This window comes from Drosophila nasuta, chromosome 2L (assembly GCF_023558535.2).
Source record: "Drosophila nasuta strain 15112-1781.00 chromosome 2L, ASM2355853v1, whole genome shotgun sequence".
In the NCBI taxonomy this organism is placed as follows: domain Eukaryota; kingdom Metazoa; phylum Arthropoda; class Insecta; order Diptera; family Drosophilidae; genus Drosophila; species Drosophila nasuta.
In genome coordinates, this window is record NC_083455.1 from 19,090,185 (window position 1) to 19,111,620 (window position 21,436).

General features: G+C 39.5%; 3 protein-coding genes across 4 annotated transcripts in view; 1 reads left to right on the forward strand and 2 right to left on the reverse strand.

Moving 5' to 3' along the window:
• LOC132783415 (myb-like protein P) overlaps nucleotides 1-15,277 on the reverse strand; it is a 119,862-nt gene extending 104,585 nt beyond the window's left edge. Inside the window, exon 1 of the mRNA XM_060788558.1 lies at nucleotides 13,101-15,277. Within this exon, the coding sequence (XP_060644541.1) occupies nucleotides 13,101-14,057 (957 nt within the window). The 5' untranslated portion in view covers nucleotides 14,058-15,277. The remainder of the gene's footprint in view (nucleotides 1-13,100) is intronic.
• A 619-nt stretch (nucleotides 15,278-15,896) lies between these two features.
• LOC132785975 (NADH dehydrogenase [ubiquinone] 1 beta subcomplex subunit 10) lies at nucleotides 15,897-16,964 on the forward strand. 2 transcript variants are annotated; one of them, XM_060792325.1, is made up of 4 exons: nucleotides 15,897-16,006; nucleotides 16,099-16,199; nucleotides 16,391-16,666; nucleotides 16,732-16,964. In XM_060792325.1, exons 2-4 carry the CDS (start codon nucleotides 16,118-16,120, stop codon nucleotides 16,857-16,859), a joined length of 486 nt encoding a protein of 161 aa, XP_060648308.1. In that variant the 5' UTR covers nucleotides 15,897-16,006; nucleotides 16,099-16,117; the 3' UTR covers nucleotides 16,860-16,964. The 2 variants fall into 2 exon arrangements, with proteins under 2 accessions (XP_060648308.1, XP_060648319.1); XM_060792336.1 differs by lacking the exon at nucleotides 15,897-16,006 and having other exon boundaries at nucleotides 16,080-16,199.
• An 88-nt stretch (nucleotides 16,965-17,052) lies between these two features.
• LOC132785968 (ATP-dependent DNA helicase PIF1) lies at nucleotides 17,053-19,743 on the reverse strand. The gene is made up of 2 exons (XM_060792312.1): nucleotides 18,680-19,743; nucleotides 17,053-18,608 (listed from the first exon to the last, which is right to left on the reverse strand). The coding sequence occupies exons 1-2, from the start codon at nucleotides 19,643-19,645 to the stop codon at nucleotides 17,580-17,582; spliced, it is 1,995 nt and encodes a 664-aa protein (XP_060648295.1). The 5' UTR covers nucleotides 19,646-19,743; the 3' UTR covers nucleotides 17,053-17,579.
• Nucleotides 19,744-21,436: the final 1,693 nt, after the last annotated feature.

Consider the following 21,436-nt stretch of genomic DNA (forward strand, 5'->3'; position numbering starts at 1 on the left):
CACGCCCACATCAATTTCTCTGCTGTCTGTGAGTTCTTTTTTGTTGTTCGCTGTTTTTTTTTGTTGCCTCTTCTCATTGCAATTTTTGTACACACAATTTTTTTAATGAACAAAATATTTGCGCTCAAAAAGAGAAAAACCGCCATGCGGGAAAAATAATAATTTTTCAAACGAATTTCATGAGAATTTTTCTGCATAAGACATGAGGCATGAGGCATGAGTTGTTGTTGTTGGTATTGGTAATTTCTGTTGGCAACTTTAACAAACATCCCGGCAAAAGATTTTGGCAAGGTTGCCGCCTGCCTCGTTGAGTCATTCAATGAAATGAATGACAACAATGTGCTACAGCCGCCATAATTAAGTTGAGAAAACGCGGTAATCTCTGTGGCAGGAATGGAAAATTGCTTGCGCCTCGTTGTTTGTTTATTTGCTTGGCTTTTTAGTGGGTCAAATGCGTTGTGTTTCCAACCTTAGCTTACTGTCAATGGACAAAACCACTTAAAATGCTTCGACCAAAATAAAAACAACAACAACAGCAAAAACAAAAAGAATACTTGCACAAAAATTGCATAACTCGCGACAAACAAACAGCTGCAAGCCAAATGGCAACAGTGTGCAACGTGGTGGCAGGCAAGTGGGGCAGCAAGTGGGGCAGCAGACAGACAGATTTCCATGTTGCCTTTTTAAGGTCATGGCGCAGCAAGCAGCAACTGCAATTGGCATAATTGAGCTTCGCAGCAAAGCAAGTAGGCGGCAACACATGGTTGAAATGGCAATGGCAACAAGTTGTTGCCAGCAAATGTTGCATGCAACATTTATTTATTTCAATTGTAATCAAAAATTTATTAGAAATGTTTTCAACAAATAGTTAACGACAAAAAAACATTTTAGCAACCGTTGATAAACCGGCTCAAAGCGGTTCAAATAAATTTTGCCAATTGCGTTTCGGAAATCAAGTTCAAAACTGCAATTGATGACGACAACGAAGAAGATAATAACGATAACGATAATGATGATGATAATAATAATGTCGAGGACTTTTTCGTGGGAACAAAAATGCGATAGCAACAGTTGACGCATTGGTCGTTGGCTTGTCGCTTGCATAATGCCAACAACAAGGGCTCTCAGGGCAGACGTGTTGTTGGTTGCAGGCAATTAGACGACAACAGCAACGACGACGACGACGACAGACAACACATGGCCAACAACATCAGCAGCAATCTTGAGAGTTGCCTGTCACGTGTAAAAAGTCAATAGATTGCACAATGCGGCGTCAAGTGCGCGAGACAGAGAGAGAGAGAGAGAGAAAGAGAGAGAGACAAGAGAAAGAGAAACAGGGGCCATAAAGAGGTCGCTCGCTTTTGCTTTACTTTGCTTTGCTTTGGCTGCGTCAATATTTCCGTAAACAACAGGCAGGCGAGCAGAAGAGAGTAAGCGAAAGAGAGAGACAGAGAGAGTAAGCAAGTGAGAGAGAGAGAAAGAAGTGAGACAAAGCGAGAAGGTGTGAGTCGAGACACTTGAGAGAGAGACAGACAAACATTTCATTAATTACAACAACAAAGAAATGTTAAATGCACGTTACATTATAATTACACAAAATACCCCCTAATGCCCCCTCGAAGCCCCCTCCCCCAAATCCCCTTTATCCCCCACAGTTTTCTGTGGTATCGTCTTCGTCGCGTTGTCAGCTTCTAATATTTCATTAGCCGGGTCGCGTGCCTCCTCCTGGCTGACTTGAAGCCGCGTCATCAACGTCACTGCGAAAGAGACACACAGAGAGAGCAAGAAAGAGAGAGGTGGAGGGTGGGAGAGGGGCTGGCTGCTCTAGGGTTTGGGGCCAGCCATGTTGAGGTTATGTGCGCGCAATTTGCGTGTGCCAATTAAAACAACAACAACAACAATAGCAATGCAGAGGTACGCGAGGCTTCTCGACATAACAAGAGGCAGGGAATTGATCAGAGAGTGGGCGGGAAGGCGTAGAGAAGGGGATTGCTGACGAGGAGGAGGCGGAGGAGGAGGAGGAGGAGGAGGAGGTCTAGTGCATTTGGAGGTTGGGCTGACAACAATGCAACTGGCCGCAGTGAGCGCATTTTATAGTTCAGTGCCTGCGACAACAACAGCCACAGTGGGTAAGGCAAAACCCTAAGAATCAGTTCAAACTAAACACGAATCGCAGATGCACTGCAGTCAGTTCTAAGCTATAGACTATACATATAATAATCGGTAATAATAATTCCACAACTTTATCTTCATTTACTTAATCACATTAGTAGGTGAAGTGCTGCATTAAGTATAATGTTCTATACTAATATTAATTGTTAAAAAGCTTGATAAATTTATGAATATAATGAAATGTTTGTTACTAATATTAACTGTTAAATATTTTCCTAAATTTATGAATATAATGAAATATTTCTTACTAATATTAACTGTTGAAAATCTTGCTAAATTTACGAACTTAATGAAATGTTAGTTGCCAATATTAATTGTTAAATATTTTCCTAAATTTATGAACATAATGATATATTTCTTATTAATATTATTATTTAAAAATGTTCCTAAATTTATAAAGATAATGAAATATTTGTTAACTGTTAAAAATCCTCCAAAATTTATGAAGATAATGTTGCAATTATTAACTGTTGAAAATCTTTTTAATTTATGCATATTTTAAAAATACTTTTCCCCCTTAAAAATCGAATATTGTGTACCCCACAGTAATTCCCATGTAATTGATCAGTTTAATATAAAACATGTTGTATTGTAAAAATTGTTTTTATATTATTCTAATGAAGAACTTTAATTGATTATCAGTTTATATCAGTTTATAGCGGCAACATTCACATTAACAGCTGTCATTTAACAGCTGTTAAACGTATGTTAAAAAAGCTTTACATATTTTAATATGCAATTTATACTTTTAAGCTACATTAAGAACATTAATAAAGAATGCCATAAGGAAGATTTAAACATAATTATGAAAGTCATCATAAATATATTCCTTTAATCGACACTTTTTATGAATAATAAGCGGAAAATATTATCATCATTGCAAATAAAAGGAAAATAATTATTATCTGTGTCTTCATTAATTTCATTTAATTAACAATATTAAGCATTGAATTATTGAAATTATTATCAATTTATAAAGTTAAACCTTATGCTAATTATTTGTGCAATAAGTTAAAGCAGAGATTTAGTTTTCTAAAGCTTATTTGCTTGTTAGCACACATCTTGTGCAATTTCCGACCGAAATTAATCATTTCATTTTATGCCCAATTATTATTTTGCTTATATTTGTTGAATTGTTGCTGCTGTTGCTGATTCAAACATGAATCGCATTCTTCAGCAAAGCCAAATCGAGGCGAACTGTCGCTATGCCCCAAATGTGTGTGCTTAAGTCGTTGCATTAACTAATGCAAATGTTTGTTAGTGTATCAAGCGGCAGCGTCATTGCTGTTGTCTTCGGGGCATTACATTTTGTGGCATCTACGGCGTCACCCGTAACAACAACAGCAACAAGAACAACAGCAACAGTAACATGACGGCACACTATGCAAATATGTGTACAACTGAGTGTGTGTGTTGCTGTGTGTGTGTGTTGGTGTGACGACAATATCATTTACAACAGGCAAATGCCGTTGACGTGTTGCCTGAGAGGCGGCTGGCTGGCTGGCTGCGGGTGGTGTTGCAGCCGCTTTGGGGGCAGTTGTTGCTACTGCAAGCAGTGGTTGCTGTTGTTATTGTTGCTACTGTTGTTGTTGCTGCTGTTGTTGCTGCTGTTGCATTTGCCGCCATGTCGCGCGAAATTTACAATTGACGTCGTTGTCGACGTTGCTGTTGTTGTTTTAGTTATTGTCTGTTTTTTGTTTTGGTTTTACTTTTTGTTGTTGTTTTTTGCTCTGCTCTCCCATAGCTAGACACACGGCTCAATGTTCACTCATGCGCAGTGACAGGCGGCTGCAGCAACAACAACAATAACAACAACAACAATAGCTGCCACATTTGACGTGTAAAACGTCTAGAATTTCTCTTGACGGCTTTTGGTTCGATGCTCAACACGAGTAGCCGTTTGAAATTCAAAACACCCACCCAACAAAAAAAAAAACCTACCTACGACAACAGCAACATCAACATTAACAATAGCAACACAGCTGCACACGCAAATCCGGCACAATTTTTTTAGGGAACAACAACATCGATTGCCACGTGTGAGATTTTCAAGCTAAACACACGACATTATCAAGATTTGATTTGCCCAAAACAGTTTTGAAAAGAAAAGGCAGTTTCGAAGTGGTTTCGGGGTCAGATTGGTGCGTGAGCTTGGCTATCTCTAAATGGCCCATAAAATGCATGTGTCAGTTCTCGTCTTACAACTGCTGTCAATCAATTTGCAATTTGCCTCTTGACAAGTGCAACAGCAGTGTGTAACCAAACCCAATTGCAAACTGAAACCACACCACATACATACATATATACACACACTCACACACACACACACAACTGAGGCAATCGTTACACTTTTGACAAGGTTGCAGCTCTGTTGCTGCTGCAGACACAAATGCTTTGTGGCATTTTCCTCAAAAATTTGATCACTTATCTAGATATTATTGTCAAAAATAATGGCACCAGCAATTGAATCAAGCAATTTAACTATGATTTAAATTCAATTTATGCAAGTGTTTGGCAAAATTGTCTGGCTTTAAATGATAATAAAAAGTTGAACAGACAATTACAATTTTGATTGGAAGAAATTTTATTATTTCAGTGTTGGCAATCAATCAGAAATTATTTGCCAATTCTAACAAACTTAGTGAAGCACTTGATAACTTGAAAATATATTAATAATGAGTAGAGGAAAAGGAAAGTTTATTTTCCTATAATGTAGTAGAGCATAAAAAATATATTTATTTTGATTTGATAATATAACAAATAAATTCATAATCAGCATAAATTATTTTGAATTCTAAAAACTTATTGAAACACTTGAAAACTTGAAAATATATTAATAATGAGTAGAGGAAAAGGAAAGTTTATTTTCCTATAATGTAGTAGAGCATAAAAAATATATTTATTTTGATTTGATAATATAACAAATAAATTCATAATCAGCATAAATTATTTTGAATTCTAAAAACTTATTGAAACACTTGAAAACTTGAAAATATATTAATAATGAGTAGAAAAAAAGGAAAGTTTATTTTCCTATAATGTAGAGCATAAATAATGTATTATTTTTTGTATAATTTTGTGTTTCCTTTTTCATTTGATATAATAAATAAATTCATAATCAACATACATTATTTTAAACTCTAACTTGAAAACTTAAGAATCAAGTCAATTAGTTTCAAGATCTTGAAAATTGAATAGTAAATACAGTTAGAAGTTGTGTAAAAGGAGTATTTAATTCCCTATTCTGTAGTTTAGATCTAATATATAAAAAAATTAAAATAAAAAAATAAAATAAATAAAATAAAATATAAATGGAAACAGCAAAATTTCCAATATATTTAAAAATTCTGTTTATTCTTAAAGATAAATTCTATTTGCCATTTTTTTGCATTCTTCTTCTTTTGCGGATCTTTGAATTTGTAAGCATATATATTTTTATTTATTTACTATGCGAAAAATTGCAAAAAAAAAATATTTGAAAGATATTCGATTATCATTAAAAACTTTGTAGAAATACTTTCATGTTTCTCTTCTGTCACTCTCAATTTCTTTCTCAGTCTCTTTCTCTGTTTCTCTGTTACAAGGTCATTAAATTATCAATGCTTTAATCAAAGTCGCCTCTCTCCTCATGCTTCACTCTGTTTTTTTTTGCAAAAAAAAATGAAATAATCACAATAAAAATGTGGTTCCATTGTGGGCGCAATTCCGATTGTTGTTGTTGTTGCTTCTTTTATTGCTACCACAACTCTTATCGAATAGAAAAGCAATTAGCGGCTGAATGAAATAAAAGAGGAGAAATATGTATGGTATGTAGGTAAGTATGCACATTTATTGTGCCCCCTTTGGTCTTTGGTTTATGTGATTGTATTTTCTTCTCCTTCTACTGATTCTTCTTCTCTTTTTTTGCCAATTGAAGAAAATTGAATGGGAAATCGAAATTCATATCATTTAATGGCAAATTATTAACAATTATCAAGTGTATTATTGTGTGTTGTGCATCTGTTGTGATTTCATGGACTTCATGGTCGATGCTCTTCTCAATTGCCTGCCCAATTAGCGATGATTGTCAAGAGGAGGGCTGCTTGATAAGCAATTTGATAAGTTTAAGACGACGTTGGAGGAGTCGTTGCACGTTGCAAGTTGCACGTTGCGAGTGGCGAGTGGCGAGTTTCCGCCTAGACGAACGAACGACCGTTAAGCAAATAGGAAGGAAATCAACAAGGTCCGAAAGCAGACAGAACTAGAACCTGAAGCCTGAAGAGGAAAGGGAAGAGAGCGAAAGCTGGCTGAACCAGTGAAGCAAGTCGCCATCGTCATAGACCGTCACCTGTGCCAGGTGTAAGCTGTCAGATGTTGCACACCGAGGGGGCAGAGAGGCAGAGGCAGAGGCAGAGGCAGCAACAGCAGAAGGAATAACGTCTGACGGAAACGTTGGCCAGCGAGAAACATGGGAAATGACACTAGGAAATCGCTTGTAAACAACTCGCTCAATGTGTGTGACTCTGAGTGTAGAATGGCCAACATTATTATCATCATTATCATCGTCATCAACATCGTCATCATCATCGTGGGTTGCGTAGTGAAATGTTGCAGAGCTCAACTCTAGATTTGCGATGCTATCGCTTTAATCGTGTGGCATGCAAATTCAGTCACGTCTCTCGCGGAAGACGACGCTTAGACGTGGTGCTGTAGCTGAAGGTGCTGCCCGGATAGATATGGATAAATGTATATAAGTACTATATGTATACCGAAGCTGTGCTCTCGACAACATTCACATGCGATAAGAAACAATGTATTGATAAGAAAAAGAGAGAGAGAGAGCGAGAGAGAAGCATAAATAGAGGTAGGCAGCGATAAGAAGCGAATGCGCAAAGCGACCTCACAAGTAGTACTTTATATTATTATTATTCTAGCAGAAATCTTATATTGCGAGTTATATGAATTCGCCTTATCACCAACCAGCTTCAATTCAATTATCAATTATATATACTACACGATTTAGTTGAGACATTTGTAACACATTTTAAGTTTGCTGGCAACACGAAAAATCAACAACAACAACAACAATAGCAGCAACAACAATGAAAACAAGGTCATTGCCTATTAGCAAAATAAGTAAAAATAAATAAAAATTCCAAAGTACAATGTCAGCAGCAAAGACGACTACGCAATGCCCTACTTATCTACAAAATATTCTAAGCAAATGAATTTCAAGAATAAAGCAACAACAAAACGTTGTTTAGAACTTTTGAAAGAGCAACAGAAATACGATTAAAGAGAAAATTTGTAGTAATGATAATACAATAATGTGAATATATAGTATTTTTGAATAAAATAAAAAAAATAATTATTAAATTCTTTTCGCTCGATTAAAGAGAAAATTTTTAGTAATCATAATGCAATATGAATATACATATATTTTTAAATGAAATAAAAAATAATAATTAAAAAATTATTTTCTCTCGATTAAAAAGAAAATTTGTAGTAATGATAATATATAATACTATATTTTTGAATGAAATAAAAAAATAATTGATTTTTAAATTCTTTTCTCTCGATTAAAGAGAAAATTATTAGTAATCATAATACATTATGAATATATAATATTCTTAAATGAAATAATTAAAAAAATTCTGTTCTCTCGAATTAAAATAAAATTTGTAATAATGATAATATATAATAATGTTAATATATATTATTTTTAAAAGAAACATAAAAAGAATTTCAAAATTGTTTTTATCTTTCACAACATATAATAATTTTCAATAAAAGGGAAAACAATTTCTAAGCATTTTGCAACAAATATCAATTAAAATTATATATGTATAATAGATATTATACATATTATACAGTAGGTTATCTCTCAGTCAATCAATTTACAGACATAATGGCTTAATTAAGGCTTAGCTTTAAGCCAGCTATCAAGTGAGATTGTAATCAGTTAAGGGTAACTTGCTTGTTGATCAATTGTAAATCGAAAAATAAATCTCTCGACTCGCCTAACGATACCAATAATAACTGCAACAATATTGATCGGAATCGTTGGCAAAATATTTACATAATAATTTTCACCTTTGCTCAACCAGAAACAACAACAACACCAAAATCATCAAATGTTGAAACACGTTTCGATTATTTAAATATTTTCACTAATTTGTGTGTGTGCTAAAAAAAAACAAATAACATTTCTCAAGTCAATTGAACAACGATACACAGCAATAACAATAACAACAACAACAGCAACAACAACAAGAGCATGCCAATATCATTAGCAACAAAAGATCGAACGTTCAAATTTAATCGTTGGGCTTAATTAAAATAAACATGAGAATGATTTTTAAACATTTGCTAAGTGGGCAGCAAAGGAGACGCAACTCAGGGCGTGGAGCGAGACTCTGAAAGACGGGTCTCAGAATCTGAGTCTGCGTCTGCGTCTCCGTCTCAGACTTAGTCTGAGTCTGAGTCTGGATCCAGTCTCCCCAGAGGGGCCACCAATGAAACTGTGCAACAACAAGCAAACTATTTAGATTCGAGATCAGCGATAAACGACGCATAAAACTTGCTCGGCGACAGCGAAGCAAAATATAAAAAAAGCTGAGGTTCAGCCACGTAGTACAACACACCTGTCCCAACAACAGCAACAACTACAGCAACAACAACTACAACAACAACAACGATAGCGAGTACTTTGAGAAGAACAACAACTTATGCAAAAAGTACTCGAAGAGTCGTAGCTAGACCTGGCCACACCTTGACAGACTTCGCCTTCGCCTAACTCTCCCTCTCTCTCTCTCTCTCTGTGTCTACGTTTAAGTATTTCGCATTAGCAAAAATAAAAACAAAAACATATACATATATATAAAACTGCACGGTGAACATCATCACATGACATGATGATGCGGCGAGGAGGTTTCGGTCTCGAGACTTGCCAGCGGGCTTTTTAATAGATCAGCAGCAATAAGATTGTGGGATCAAGGGAAGCGACTGCGGGGAGAGGGAGGGGCTGCTTGGCTAGCTAGCTAGCTGGCTGGCTGGCTGGCTTATCGCGCTTATCACATCGCCAACTGTCAGCTCTCCCAACAACAAGAGCTCAACGAAGCAAATCCCTGGGGTTAATAATCATCATATACACATACAATATTCACATATACACTAACATACACACATATATATAACTATATATATATTTAATTAGAACGGCAGTCATTGGACTTGGGAGCCAAAGTTCTGGGAAGGGGGATAACAAAAGATTAGATCTACTATGGGCAAATATTGCATGAAAAATTATAGAACCGCAAAAAATCCTATGCAAATCCGATAAATATTTCGAAACTAAACTACGTCATATATATTCGATTTTAATAATTATTATAATTGGAACTGAAATTTGAGAACACATAGATAGGAAAGGTGATTAACCAAATTTGAAAATATTATATAAAAATGTTAAAACTGCGTCAGCGAAATAATTATATTTAAGCAAAGTTATATTCAGGACTTATTCGTAGATCGATTTCAAATTAGTTTGAAAAATTTCGTTATTTGCCAACTTCAGCAATATTTTCTTAAAGTCCAAGGAAGTTGAAATTGGTGCTCATCATGACAGTCCAATTAGCTGATCACATTGCTGATCACTAATCAAATTATACGCCAAGCATTATATTATTAATGAGAGAGAAAGACCCAGTGCTAAGAGAGGGACACGAGTTTGCTTCATAACGTGTTGTTTCCTCTGCGTATTCTTCTTCTTCTTGTTTTGTTGAATTGTAAGATTCTGTTGTTATCAGTTGAAGTCTTCATGGATTGTTCGATTAGAGTTTAGCCCTGACCAAATGAGGGGTTTTTTTCTCATTTCTTTTGTTTTCTTAATTTTTTAATTTTTTTTATTATTTTTGGCAATTCACGAAACGTGGTCAAAGAAAACTTTGTGCCGACTTTATCAGGCTGAAACTGGGCAGATAAGATAAACAGCGAATGTCCAATGAATTACAACAACTTGCTAACTTTTATGGGACGTGCTAAGCGTTAAATTTTTCGATTTGTAATTTCATGCATACAACCAGAAAAACACGATGACTGACAAACAAAAAAGCAAGCAAAGCTGCGCGAAATCGAGACTTACTATATGTTGACTATATATTCATATATACATAAATATATTTAAAGCAGAGATATTTGCAAAAGATTATAGTCTTTTATGTAAATTTTCGTTAATTTTATGAGCGATAAGCACACGAAAAACTCGTTGATACAGTTTTGTTTCGTTTTCGTTTTCGAAAACAAAAACATGAAATTCCATAGGCAAAAAAAAAACAAAACCAAAAACAAAAAGCAAAATCAAAAACAATAACAACAAAGACACTGCGACTACGACATTTGCGATTCGAAATTATTCTACTTGCAGATCTCGAATGCGTTATGTAAGCAGCTGATACTGCTTTGCTGTGAGCGAGAGTGAGATGGCGGGATCATGCGCAGAGCAGACAGCGAAAGTCAACAGGCGAGGGCTGCCAACTTGATTAGTCACAAAATAGGCGCCGATCACCAAAGGCAAAAACAATAAAACCAAAATCAAAAAACAAAATGTGCTCCGAGACAACTCTTCGAAGGGCAGGCAGAAAAATACACAATACACACACACACTCGCACACAAAAGGTCTGCCGACGAATGCTCAGTCAAAGTCTGCGCCTCGTGACAACGTCGTTGTTGTTTTTGTCGTCGTCGTCTATCACGTTCATTGGCATTTCAAAGCTTGTTTGTTTGCATGCTGCGCCTGTGTGTGGGGCTCTCTTTCTGAGCTTCGCCCCTCTCACGCAAACTCTCTGTCTACTGCTATTTGCTATTGCTATTGCTGCTTCTGCCTTCGCGTCTGCTGCTGCTTGTTATTGTTATATCTATGTATACGTACATACTCACATCCATATACATACATATACATTTTTATGTTTGATTGTGTACTCCTTGTTTTTTTTTTGCACAACAAGCACCGCTGGCGTTTGCGACTGCGCGGCGCCCAAAGAGAGTGGAGAGAGAGAGAGTACACAAGGCGCAGCAGCAGCAACAACAGAAAGACGACGCGTCGTCAACCGGTTTTTGCGATTTATATTTGCCCTTGCTCCCTGATCAGCCACCTCTCCTCCCCTCTCTCCCCAACCAACTGCTGATCAACCATGCCCTCACGCCCTTTGCTGCTTATTATACTATAACATATTTGCTGAATATTTAACATTGAAGCTGGTGCGATTTTTTGTAGCAGCAAAAAATTGAAAGGCTGCTGCTGCTGCTGGCGCCGCAGCCAGCGTCGCTGCGACTGCGCAAGCAATACAAAATGACAGGCGAAAACAAGAGAAGATAAATTGGTGCGCAAAATGTTGAAAAGCTGTCGATGACATGTCGAATTCCGATAGCGATTTATAAATAACTACTACTACTACGATTAAGCGCTGTCGTAGAGTAAATTATCGATACTTTTGATCGATTTCAACTAATTAATGTGGATCACAAAAATGCTTAAAAATAATTAACGCCACGCTTCTTCTTCTTCTGCTTGCTAGTTTGCCAGCAAACAGACGTCAGCAGAGACAAGCTGTCGTCGCTGTCGCAGCGCCGCTTCTTTAGCCACGGCCACAGCAACAGCCACAGCAGACGCGCTGGCAGCGAATTGCACTGGCACGCACGCAACTAAAAAACAAAGTCTACAAAAAAAAATGCAGAACAAAAAACGCTTTGGGCCAAACACAAAAAAACGTTGGTTTTTATTGTAACCAACAAAAAAAAAACAAAAATCGAGTGCGCTGTTTAAGCATAAAATTAAGTAGTTTAAATAAAAAAACAACAAACAGCTAAAAGAAAAACGCCAGTTGAGGGCGTGAAAGAGATGGCAAGCGCAATATTGAAAAAATATGAAATTTTAATCCATAGATATTATAATTTTAAATGCTTGTCTGCTGCGCATTTTTTATGACAGCGCTGCCTACTGCGACGCCGACACCGACGCTTTAGTCGCTGTCAATGGCGATGCCCCGCAAGTAATCTCACTCTATCTATCCATCTCACTCTGACAACCGCTATATGCGTATTTGACTTGCCTTTTTGTACTTTTATGAGATTTTAACGGGGCACAAAAAGCAAAGAGCAAAGCAAAGCGACGAAATGTCGTTAAAGAAGATCGAATTGAATGTGAATGCGAAATGCGCGAAATGTGAATGAGAATCCAGCAACAACAATAACACAAATGTAATAACAACAACAGCAAAGACAACCAAATATGGCGCCGCCTCAGCTGCCGCTGTCGGCGTCGCTAGTGGGCGCTGCGCTGCTGCAGTAGCTTTAAGCTTAAGGTGTGAAGAAGCCGACGGCGCCATTTATTTCGTGTGATGTGTGTCAAAAAGCAATGAGGGGGGCAGAAGAGAGCATAAACTGGGAAGCAGCGGGATGCCAACTTGCCAAACGAAGCGAAATTTCTTACGCATTATTTCATTACCTATGCATATGTGTTTGTTGTTTTATGTATTTACTATATGCACATGTATGGTTAATAAGCGTATCGAACACATTTTAAAACGCAGTTAAATCTAAAAAAGTAATAAATTGCTTAAATTACATACACAAACATGCATATGGATATAAATATAAATTTCTTGTAACTTGTCAAATTCAACAACTTCATTAAAGGAAGTTGAAGAGGGAATTTGAAAACTTAGAATATGCTTGGCTGCATATAATGTCTGTTACGCATATTTAGAATTAAGTGTGACCAAAGTAATAGTTTAAGATGTATAGAATCATTCATTAAATTCTTTCCGGCAATACAATAATCAGAAGTTAATTAAAATATTCAAATTAGAAGCCTCCAAGTTTAAGCTGTGATCATAGTAAAATCTTTCATCAAATAACTTGTCTTAAAATCGAAATAAAGAAGTCTTACCTTGCGTTTCTTGTGATCCAATTCACACTGCGCCTTGTGCATCTCCTTGAGCTCCACCTCCTTAAGCTGATCCAAGATGCGTTGATATTTCTCGCGATTCTCCACATCCAACGCCACATGCAGATAATCATGCCAATTGCGCGAATCGAAGCCCCAATGACAGGTGCGATTCTCCGACTTGCGATGCACATGACCCACAAATTTCTGGGGTGAAAACCAACCATCACACTCCAGGCACTTGATGCACGTGGGCTTCTGATACGAATACATATCCGGCGTACAGATGCCCTCGCATTTGCCAAAGCACTTGTGATAGACCTGAAAGCTCAACGCACCCTTTGGCAAACACTCCACGGACACATAACTGTTGCGATCCGAATTCTGCAGCATGGCGGCACACAAACGTTCTGCATCCGTGCGTGTGATCAAGCCACTCGCCTTGACATCTGATGGCAGAATTTTGGCAGCCTTAAATTCGACAAGCTGATCAGGTGTGCATTGTGAACAATAGATGCCCAGCTCATCGAAGATCCGATTGATTTCCTCCAGTGTAAAATCGTTCAACACATTGTTGAGGAATTGCGGCAAACACAAACGCATCTCACCGCCCAGTGAGAAGCAACCGATTGTTTTGCCCTCCAAGCGTGTCTCGTACAATTCGCCGCATCCCGAATCTGGTTGCGATAGTATCGGTTGCGATAGTTCAGGTGGCAGCGGCAGCGGCGCTGCATAGATTTGTGTGCGTTCGCTGCTGCCGTTGCCCACGCCTCCTGGTTGAGCACCGACCCCTCGAACGGCGGGCTGCTGATGATGATGACTGTGGAGTTCATGGGGCTCGGGGGAGCTGAGTATTTCCTTTTTGATTAGGGCCACCGCCGGTCCTTGCAAACTTTTTGTTGCGCTGGTTTGATACTTTTTCAGCACGCTGCTGATCATTGGCGTCACGTATTCGGTCATCGTATATCGGGTTATCGATAGACAGCGCACTACTATCTTGTTGTTGTTGTTATTGCAGTCACTCTTTTATGCTTTTTGCTTTCTTTACTCTTTTGTGGTTCTATTAGTGTGATGTGGTTGTTGTTGTTGGCGACAACATGTTTGGGTTCTCAATTATGCTGCTTATTAAGAAGAATACATATTAACAATTTTTTGGCACTTTTGTCATCTTTGATTTTCGCACATTTGCCGACGGCGATGCGCTGGGGCTGCTGCTGCGCTCTTTCTCTCTTAAGCGTGAGAGCTTTTTATTCTCGACTGTTAGGCGCGCGTGTTGCGCTCTGCCCGCGTCGGCGTTGGCGTCGACGTTGACGTTGCAACAGCAAAACGTATTTGTAAATTTGTCTTTCTTTCTATGCACTTATTAAATTGGTTGCCATAAATTAATTGCCACTTTTTGGTGCACAACAAATAGAATTTCCTCGCATTTGAATTTCTCGCAATTCGCAATTCTTAACGGTGCAAAAGCCAGCCACACGACGACGATGGCGACGGCGACGACGTCAGAGAGACGGCGGCAAACGAGACGAAACCGACGAGACGTCGCTGCGGCTGCGGCTGAAGACGAAGGCCGGCAGCAGACGCACACAAACACACACGCAGACAGACGCACACCGGCCGGACACCAACACACGCACACGTATACGCACAGTCAGTCGCACGCACACTAATGCAAGGCACGCCACGCACACACGAGCACTTGCATTCACGCACACAGATACAGCATGGACTGAGTGAAGGAGGAAGGGAGACAGACAGACGCAAGCAAAAAAAAACGCCGCCGCTGCCTGACAAATTCTTAATGCGGCTGCTGCTGCCGCCTTGTTTGTGCACTATTTATAAACTCTTTTTTGTATTGCTTTTATTCTTATTTGCGCTTCTTTTAATAATATGCTTGTTGTGCTTGCAAATATTTTTGCATTCTTAACGATTTGTCGTTATTATTGAATATTTTTATTTCGAATTTCGCTCTTTATACTCTTTAAACACTCACACACACGATATACACGGCGTTTTGTTTCTGCTTTTTTCTTATTTTGAATGATTTTGTTGTTGTCGTTTTTGTTGTTTTGTGCTTCTGAATGGGAAGGCGAACTTTGACGTAGCGACGACGCGTTCGCACGTGCGAGCTTTCTGACGACCGCCACACAACTGTTCGAATAAAACGTCCGTTCGTAGCGGCAAATCAAAAGAGAATGACTTTGGGTTCTCTTTCAAAAATATAAACTTTCAGATACGGCGCGTTGTTCGTTCATACGGTACGAATGCGTATTCTCGCTCTATCTCGCTCTCCGCCATGCTCTCGCTGCCACAGACCAAAGCCAACCACCATTTGGCGCTCTGTGGCGCTTTATGGTGTCTCTCTTTCATTGCTTTTTTGTTTTTGCACGAGAATCCTCACTGGATTAAAAGCATAAGTGGCGAGAGAAACATTGCCAAAAGGAAAAAACAAAACTCGTCCAGTTTTATTGCCGGAACGATATAGCGAGATCAGAGTGGAACATTAAGATATTTCAATAATTTAATGAAAAAAATAATTGCAATAAGTAAGATTTAATCTCTAATATAACTAAATCCCTATTTTGTATTCACAAAAATTTAATGTGCAGTATATTGCATAAATTGAAGCAACTTTGGCGCTGACCCTCGCTACCTACATGTTGCTGCAACATGTAGCTATGCTGCTTCGATTAGCGTAACTGTCGCTATCGCTGTTGTGCAAATCGATAATTAAAATCGATGTTGTGCGCAATAATTCTCTCCCGCTAAGTTGGCTGCACGCAAAACGGAGCACAATGAGTTGCCACCTATTTGACATACTAAACGTTTCTGCTCTTTACACACTATATATTCCATCTCTTTTCACAGCCATCAGCTGTTTGTTGTTTTTAGCTGCTGGTTGAATTCGGGTAAAATACAAATTTTAATTTAAAATTGCATTTAAAGTAGACAAAAGCAGTAATTCATATAATTCAGCTACTGTTCTTGTGTTCGTTTACAGTACGCAGTCAAGCTAAAAGATGCCGGAACCGCGCAGTCCAATGGCGAGCTTCGCACAATCTGTGCAAAATGCAATCGATGGTCCTGTCACTTGGTTCCGTGGTAAGCAGCGAATGCACTTTGATGGCGCAACCAAAGTCGAGATGGTTGAACACTGCTATGTTCCCAACAGCTAATACCAGCCTGTAATTGCAATTGTTGTCGGTGGCTTTGCAGTTAAAAACCAATTTGCAATTACATAATGACATAACCTCAAATTGGCTAAAGCGGTTGTTTGTGTTTTTTGTTTACAGAGACAATTGTCGAGCCGAATCAACAGAAATACAATTGGTATCATCAACGCTTCCGCCGCGTGCCCACCATTGATCAGTGCTACACGGACGATGCCGTCTGCCGCTTTGAGGCCGATCAGCAATTCCGTCGGGATCGCATGGTAGACAACGAAGTTGTCAACATATTGAGACAACGCTTCGAGGATTGTATGTTGTACGAGGCACCCGATCACATGGCCAAGTGCAGGCCCCTGCTGGAGATCTACGAGAAGGCTGCCGAGAACTGGTTCATTAAGTGTAAGACCGCAAATCCGCTCAATTACTCCATTCCCATCGCTCTAATGCTCATCCTCTTATTTCAGATGGAGATCTCGGTGGTTATGCCAATGCCAAGACCGCGTACATGAAGCAGAAGCATCGTTTGATCTGGGAGCGTCGTCATGGCCCAGTGGGCAGCGGCAAGAAGGAAGATGAACATGCTGCTCATTAATCCCAGCTCTGCTACAATTCAAATTATTCACTATTGAAGGATTTACAAAATATATCTACACACAAGCTATAGAAACATTAAAGGATGTGCATGTCGCCTAGTAAATTGCGTCAGCTGGCGCTTTTTTTAATACATTATTAGTTTAGTTACATTCTTAAATCTTAAATATAATAATTGTAAAGTCGACAAGGGTCTGAACTTTGAGGCGTCGTTTTGAAGCCTCAAAATGCAAAGCCTTGTTATCAGTCGTTAAAGTCAAGAGCTGGTTCAAGGCAACTCCATAAGAAAAGATTTCTATAAGAGAGCCTTGACAGCCTTTAGAAGAAACCTTCAGAGAGGAACAACTCCAAATAAAGAGCCTTGTGTTCAGTTGTTATAGAAGAGAGACATCTCAAGGCAATCTTCAAGTGGAGAGCCAAAAGGCAGCCTCAGAACTTAAGGAATATAAACTTAAAAAAGTAAGCATTCCTTAAATAGTGGCTTGTTTTGTAAGCTGTCTTTACACAAAATTTGTTTGTCGTCATTACATCGAAATATAAAAAGTTCATATCAGGCTAGTTTTGTTAGCAGTCCTTACTGAACAAGTGGATAGTATTGTCAGCAGTTCTAACTTAACAGGTTGGTAGTCTAGTGGCTAGTATTGTTAGCTGTCCTTACATCTAAATTATTAGCAGTCCTTACATCGAAATAATTGTCTAAAGTTCAGGCTAAAGTTCCTAACTAGCTTATAGAGACGAGCGGTTTGTTCATGAGGCTTTTCTTGAGCTTGGCCAGCGCACTTGTTGCTGAGCCGTCGCCTGGTTTCTTGTCCTTGTTCCTCGGTCCCAACGGAATCATGTTGGTGTCAATGAGACGACGTCGGAAGTTCTTGTAGAATTGCAACACCTGAGGATTGGCCCACACCTGCTTGGCATCAAAGTCCAGAATGCGCACCGATTGCAGCGACTTGGCACGCGACAATGCCACATAAGCCTGCCCGGCTTCAAATACTTTCGATAGAGACATCTCCACGCAGTCCAGTGTCAAGCCCTGACTCTTGTGTATGGAGAAGGCCCAGGCAAGTTTCAGAGGCACCTGGCGACGTGTCATGACGCCGCCGGTGGCCGTCTTAATGGTCCATTTCTCATGCTTGCAGGCGTACTCCTGATTGTTCTTGAAACGGACCACCGGCAAACCCTTCTCGATGCGCACCACAACGCCACGGGCGCCGTTGACCAGCCCATTGGTTATGTTGATATTCTTGAGCAGCATCACCTGCGCATTGATCTTGAGAAACAGTTGCGATGGCGCTTGAATTTGCTGGTCGAGTGTTTTGCTCATGCTGCCATCGGAATCTTCAGCACGAAACAAAACTTTGTCGCCCTGCAGATTTTCTAGTTTGGATTCATTAATCGAGTTGGCATCGTTGGTGTGGGAACAGAGCTGTGTGGCCAGAATGCCATTGCCCTCGATCTTTTGCTTTGAGGTGGACACCAGACGTGTCGAGATGTCCTCGTTGACGTGGCCAATGCGCAGATGATTGAGTATTTTAACAAACTCTGGATCGGATTGACGATGCACCTGCTTCAGCTCAAAGACACACTGAATGCAGCTCTCCCAGGCGCTCGACTGAAAGCAGAAACGTTGGGCACCCGACTCGCTGCCCTTAACCACCGGCGGCAGCTGCAGAAAGTCACCGCAGAGTATCAATTGAATGCCGCCAAAGGGACGATCATTGCGTCGTATGTGACGCGCCACAGCCTCGATTTTCTGTAAGTAATTAAAGAAGGAATGGGACATCAGATGACACAACCTTAAACCAATTGAACTGTCCGACTTACCTCAAAAAACTGCCCGTCCACCATGGAGATCTCATCGATGATCAAGCGTTTGCACTTGCGCCACGTTTGACCGCTTGCTGGGCGCGAGGCGAGCTCCAGGCAACGCTTCATGGTAGCATCGCCGCCTCCAATGCCCGCAAAGGCGTGCAGCGTGGTGCCACCAATCAGGCAGGCTGCCACGCCCGTGGAGGCGGTGGCCACGGTGCCATCGGGTGGCAGTGCTGAGATTATTTTGCGCAGCAAAAAACTTTTGCCCGTGCCCGCGGAGCCGGTAAAGAAAACATTTTTGCCAGCGGTGCAAGCGCGCAGCACTTCCATTTGCTCGGCGCTCAGACGCAGTGCATCCTCCGAGTCTGCAGTGGGAGTGGCAGCCAGTGGAGATTCCTGATACAGTTTTTTGGCAGCGGGCGGATTAACATCGCCACCTTTGAGCTCCTCGAAGCGACGCTTTTTAGCTGCTTGCGGCGATGGTGTTGTTGTTGTGCTACGCTGTATTAAACCCGCTTTTTTGCGCGCCAAAACCATTTCCGCCGTCGTCACGGGTGAGATCTCCTCAAAGCTGCTGGGTTTGCCCGACAACAGATGTTCACGCAGCTTCTTTTGCATCGCTGCCTCATCCTGTGAAGCGTTGCCTTCGTTGCCATTCATTTTGATAAAAAGAATGCGTAGGAAATACATCAAAGGTCCTGGCGGTGCATTGGACAAGTAGAGCGCACATTGCTCCGCTTTGAAGTTGAAGGTTGCCTTGCCCTCGGACATAAACTTCTTGTGCACCATAATGTCCTTTAACTTGAATTTGAGGGGTTTCAATTTTTCGGGCGTCACTTCCACAAACATTTCACGCAACTCGTTGCGCACCAAACGTAGCGTGGCCGTTTTGTATGCCAGCTTGCGTCCCGTAATTCCCACGCCATTGGTCCATTGTATGTTAACTGCGCACGTTAGCACAGCATCGTTGAGATCCATTTTCTTTTTAATTTATAATTAATTAATTTTTTTTTTTAAAACTTTCAATCCCTGGACTCGCGTAGTCTGAGTGTGTGCACACCTCCCGCCAAAAAAAAAAAACTAGAATGACTGCTGCTCGATCGATAAACAACACGCCCCGGTCACACTAAACGTCTATCAACATTCTCGATAGGCAGCAGCAGCAATAGTTAATAGTTTTGTATGTCGGTAGATGGCGTTAGACTTACGCGCGCTTGGTTCGTTTAAAATTATCTCACGCTGGGGCAAGAAATTCACGTTGAATTCAAGTTTCTTTAGCATTAACATATCATTGCACCGTAAAAGAATTGTATTGTTTACTTCATAGGTTTATTTGTTATTAATAATTATTAAACAATTACCGAAACACTTTTGTTTGTAGTTGAGAAGCAGGCAACGGCATATGAATAGTGTTGCCTGCCCACAGATGGCGCTGGCTTATCGCGGGCATTGTTTATTTGAATTGAGCTCACGTTGCCGAGCCACTCATTTTTGTTTGACAGTTCTCGTTCGAATTTAAACCACTTCTATTGAATTGTCTATGTGTTATTAATAATTAAAACTTGCGTACATTGGCACTGACAGTTTAAACAAATTCCGATACGCGTTTGTTTGCTTAAAGTTTGCAGTTATTCTTATCACCAAACAATTAGAGTAATGTGAGATACAAGAAGAACTTTGCTTCACAAGAATTGTAAAGGTAACAAACCAGGAACCTTGTTAAGCAGAACTTATGTAAAGATGTCAAAACATGTGGGGGGAAACCACATATTACATGAGTGCACTTCACTCTCCAATTAAATCCATAAATATCGGATGATAAGAATTGACCTTTTCCACAACATTTGTTTTGCCTTTTTTTTTCCTGGAATTTGACGATCATCAAGATTAATTTAGGATAAGCTTGAGCAATAACGGGGGGCTGGTGGAACTATTTGTTTGTTCAAGATATCGTCGTCATCGATTGTATTATTGCCATCAAAAAAACAGACCAAGTTCATGAACCTCTCGCTCCCGCATTTCTCGTGTGGCTGAAAGTGGGAAGTTCATTGTTCGTCGTGAAGGTTTCAAGTTCGATTCAAGAAATTTCCATAGATTCTGTTTCATTTTATTTGTTTGTTTGTAGCTTTCTTTGCATCATACTCCCCCATGCATTATTGATGTGTCGCAATGCAAACATTAAAAAACGAAACTGAAAGCGAACAGATATGCTTAACTTTTTCTCATTTTTTTTATCAAAACAATCGCATCGATTTGTGGTGTATATAAAAGAAAAAGAAAAATTGTGCACTTCCCTTATCAGTTTTGACTATTGAACTTTCGCGGATGTCTTTACTTTTATTTTAGTCTAGTCATTATGTAGATTGGGGGAATGACTTGCGTTTGCGACATGCAGTCTGGATGACATAAAAAGGGCGACAGGATCGAGACTTTTAAAAGGTTGCAAATACTTTCCAAGTCCAAGGTTGAGATCTGCATCTGTGATTACGACGAGCCGCTGATTTATGAAGGTCTATGAAATTGCGACTTTTGTTTATGTTAGATATATTCTATTTTGTTTATTTTTGCATCACGTTGGTTGTTTTTCATATTTTCAATAAACAAAGTCAACTGATTCGCTTATTTTTCCTTTTTGTGCCTTTTGGCTATGGCATTATTGCGGCGGCTTTCGGGGCCGGCGTCATCTTAAATCACATACAAACAAATAAATATATGTTTTTTTTTGGGGGTTCCAATACAGATTCACTTGAGTATGTATGTGGGTCATCG

Coding starts and splice junctions, on each gene's coding strand:
- LOC132785975 (XM_060792325.1), top strand. CDS start 16,118: ATGCCGGAACCGCGCAGTCCAATGGCGAGCTTCGCACAATCTGTGCAA. Junction 16,200..16,390: donor TCCTGTCACTTGGTTCCGTG/GTAAGCAGCGAA, acceptor TTTTGTTTACAG/AGACAATTGTCGAGCCGAAT. Junction 16,667..16,731: donor CGAGAACTGGTTCATTAAGT/GTAAGACCGCAA, acceptor CTCTTATTTCAG/ATGGAGATCTCGGTGGTTAT.
- LOC132785968 (XM_060792312.1), bottom strand. CDS start 19,645: ATGGATCTCAACGATGCTGTGCTAACGTGCGCAGTTAACATACAATGG. Junction 18,609..18,679: donor TGGACGGGCAGTTTTTTGAG/GTAAGTCGGACA, acceptor AATTACTTACAG/AAAATCGAGGCTGTGGCGCG.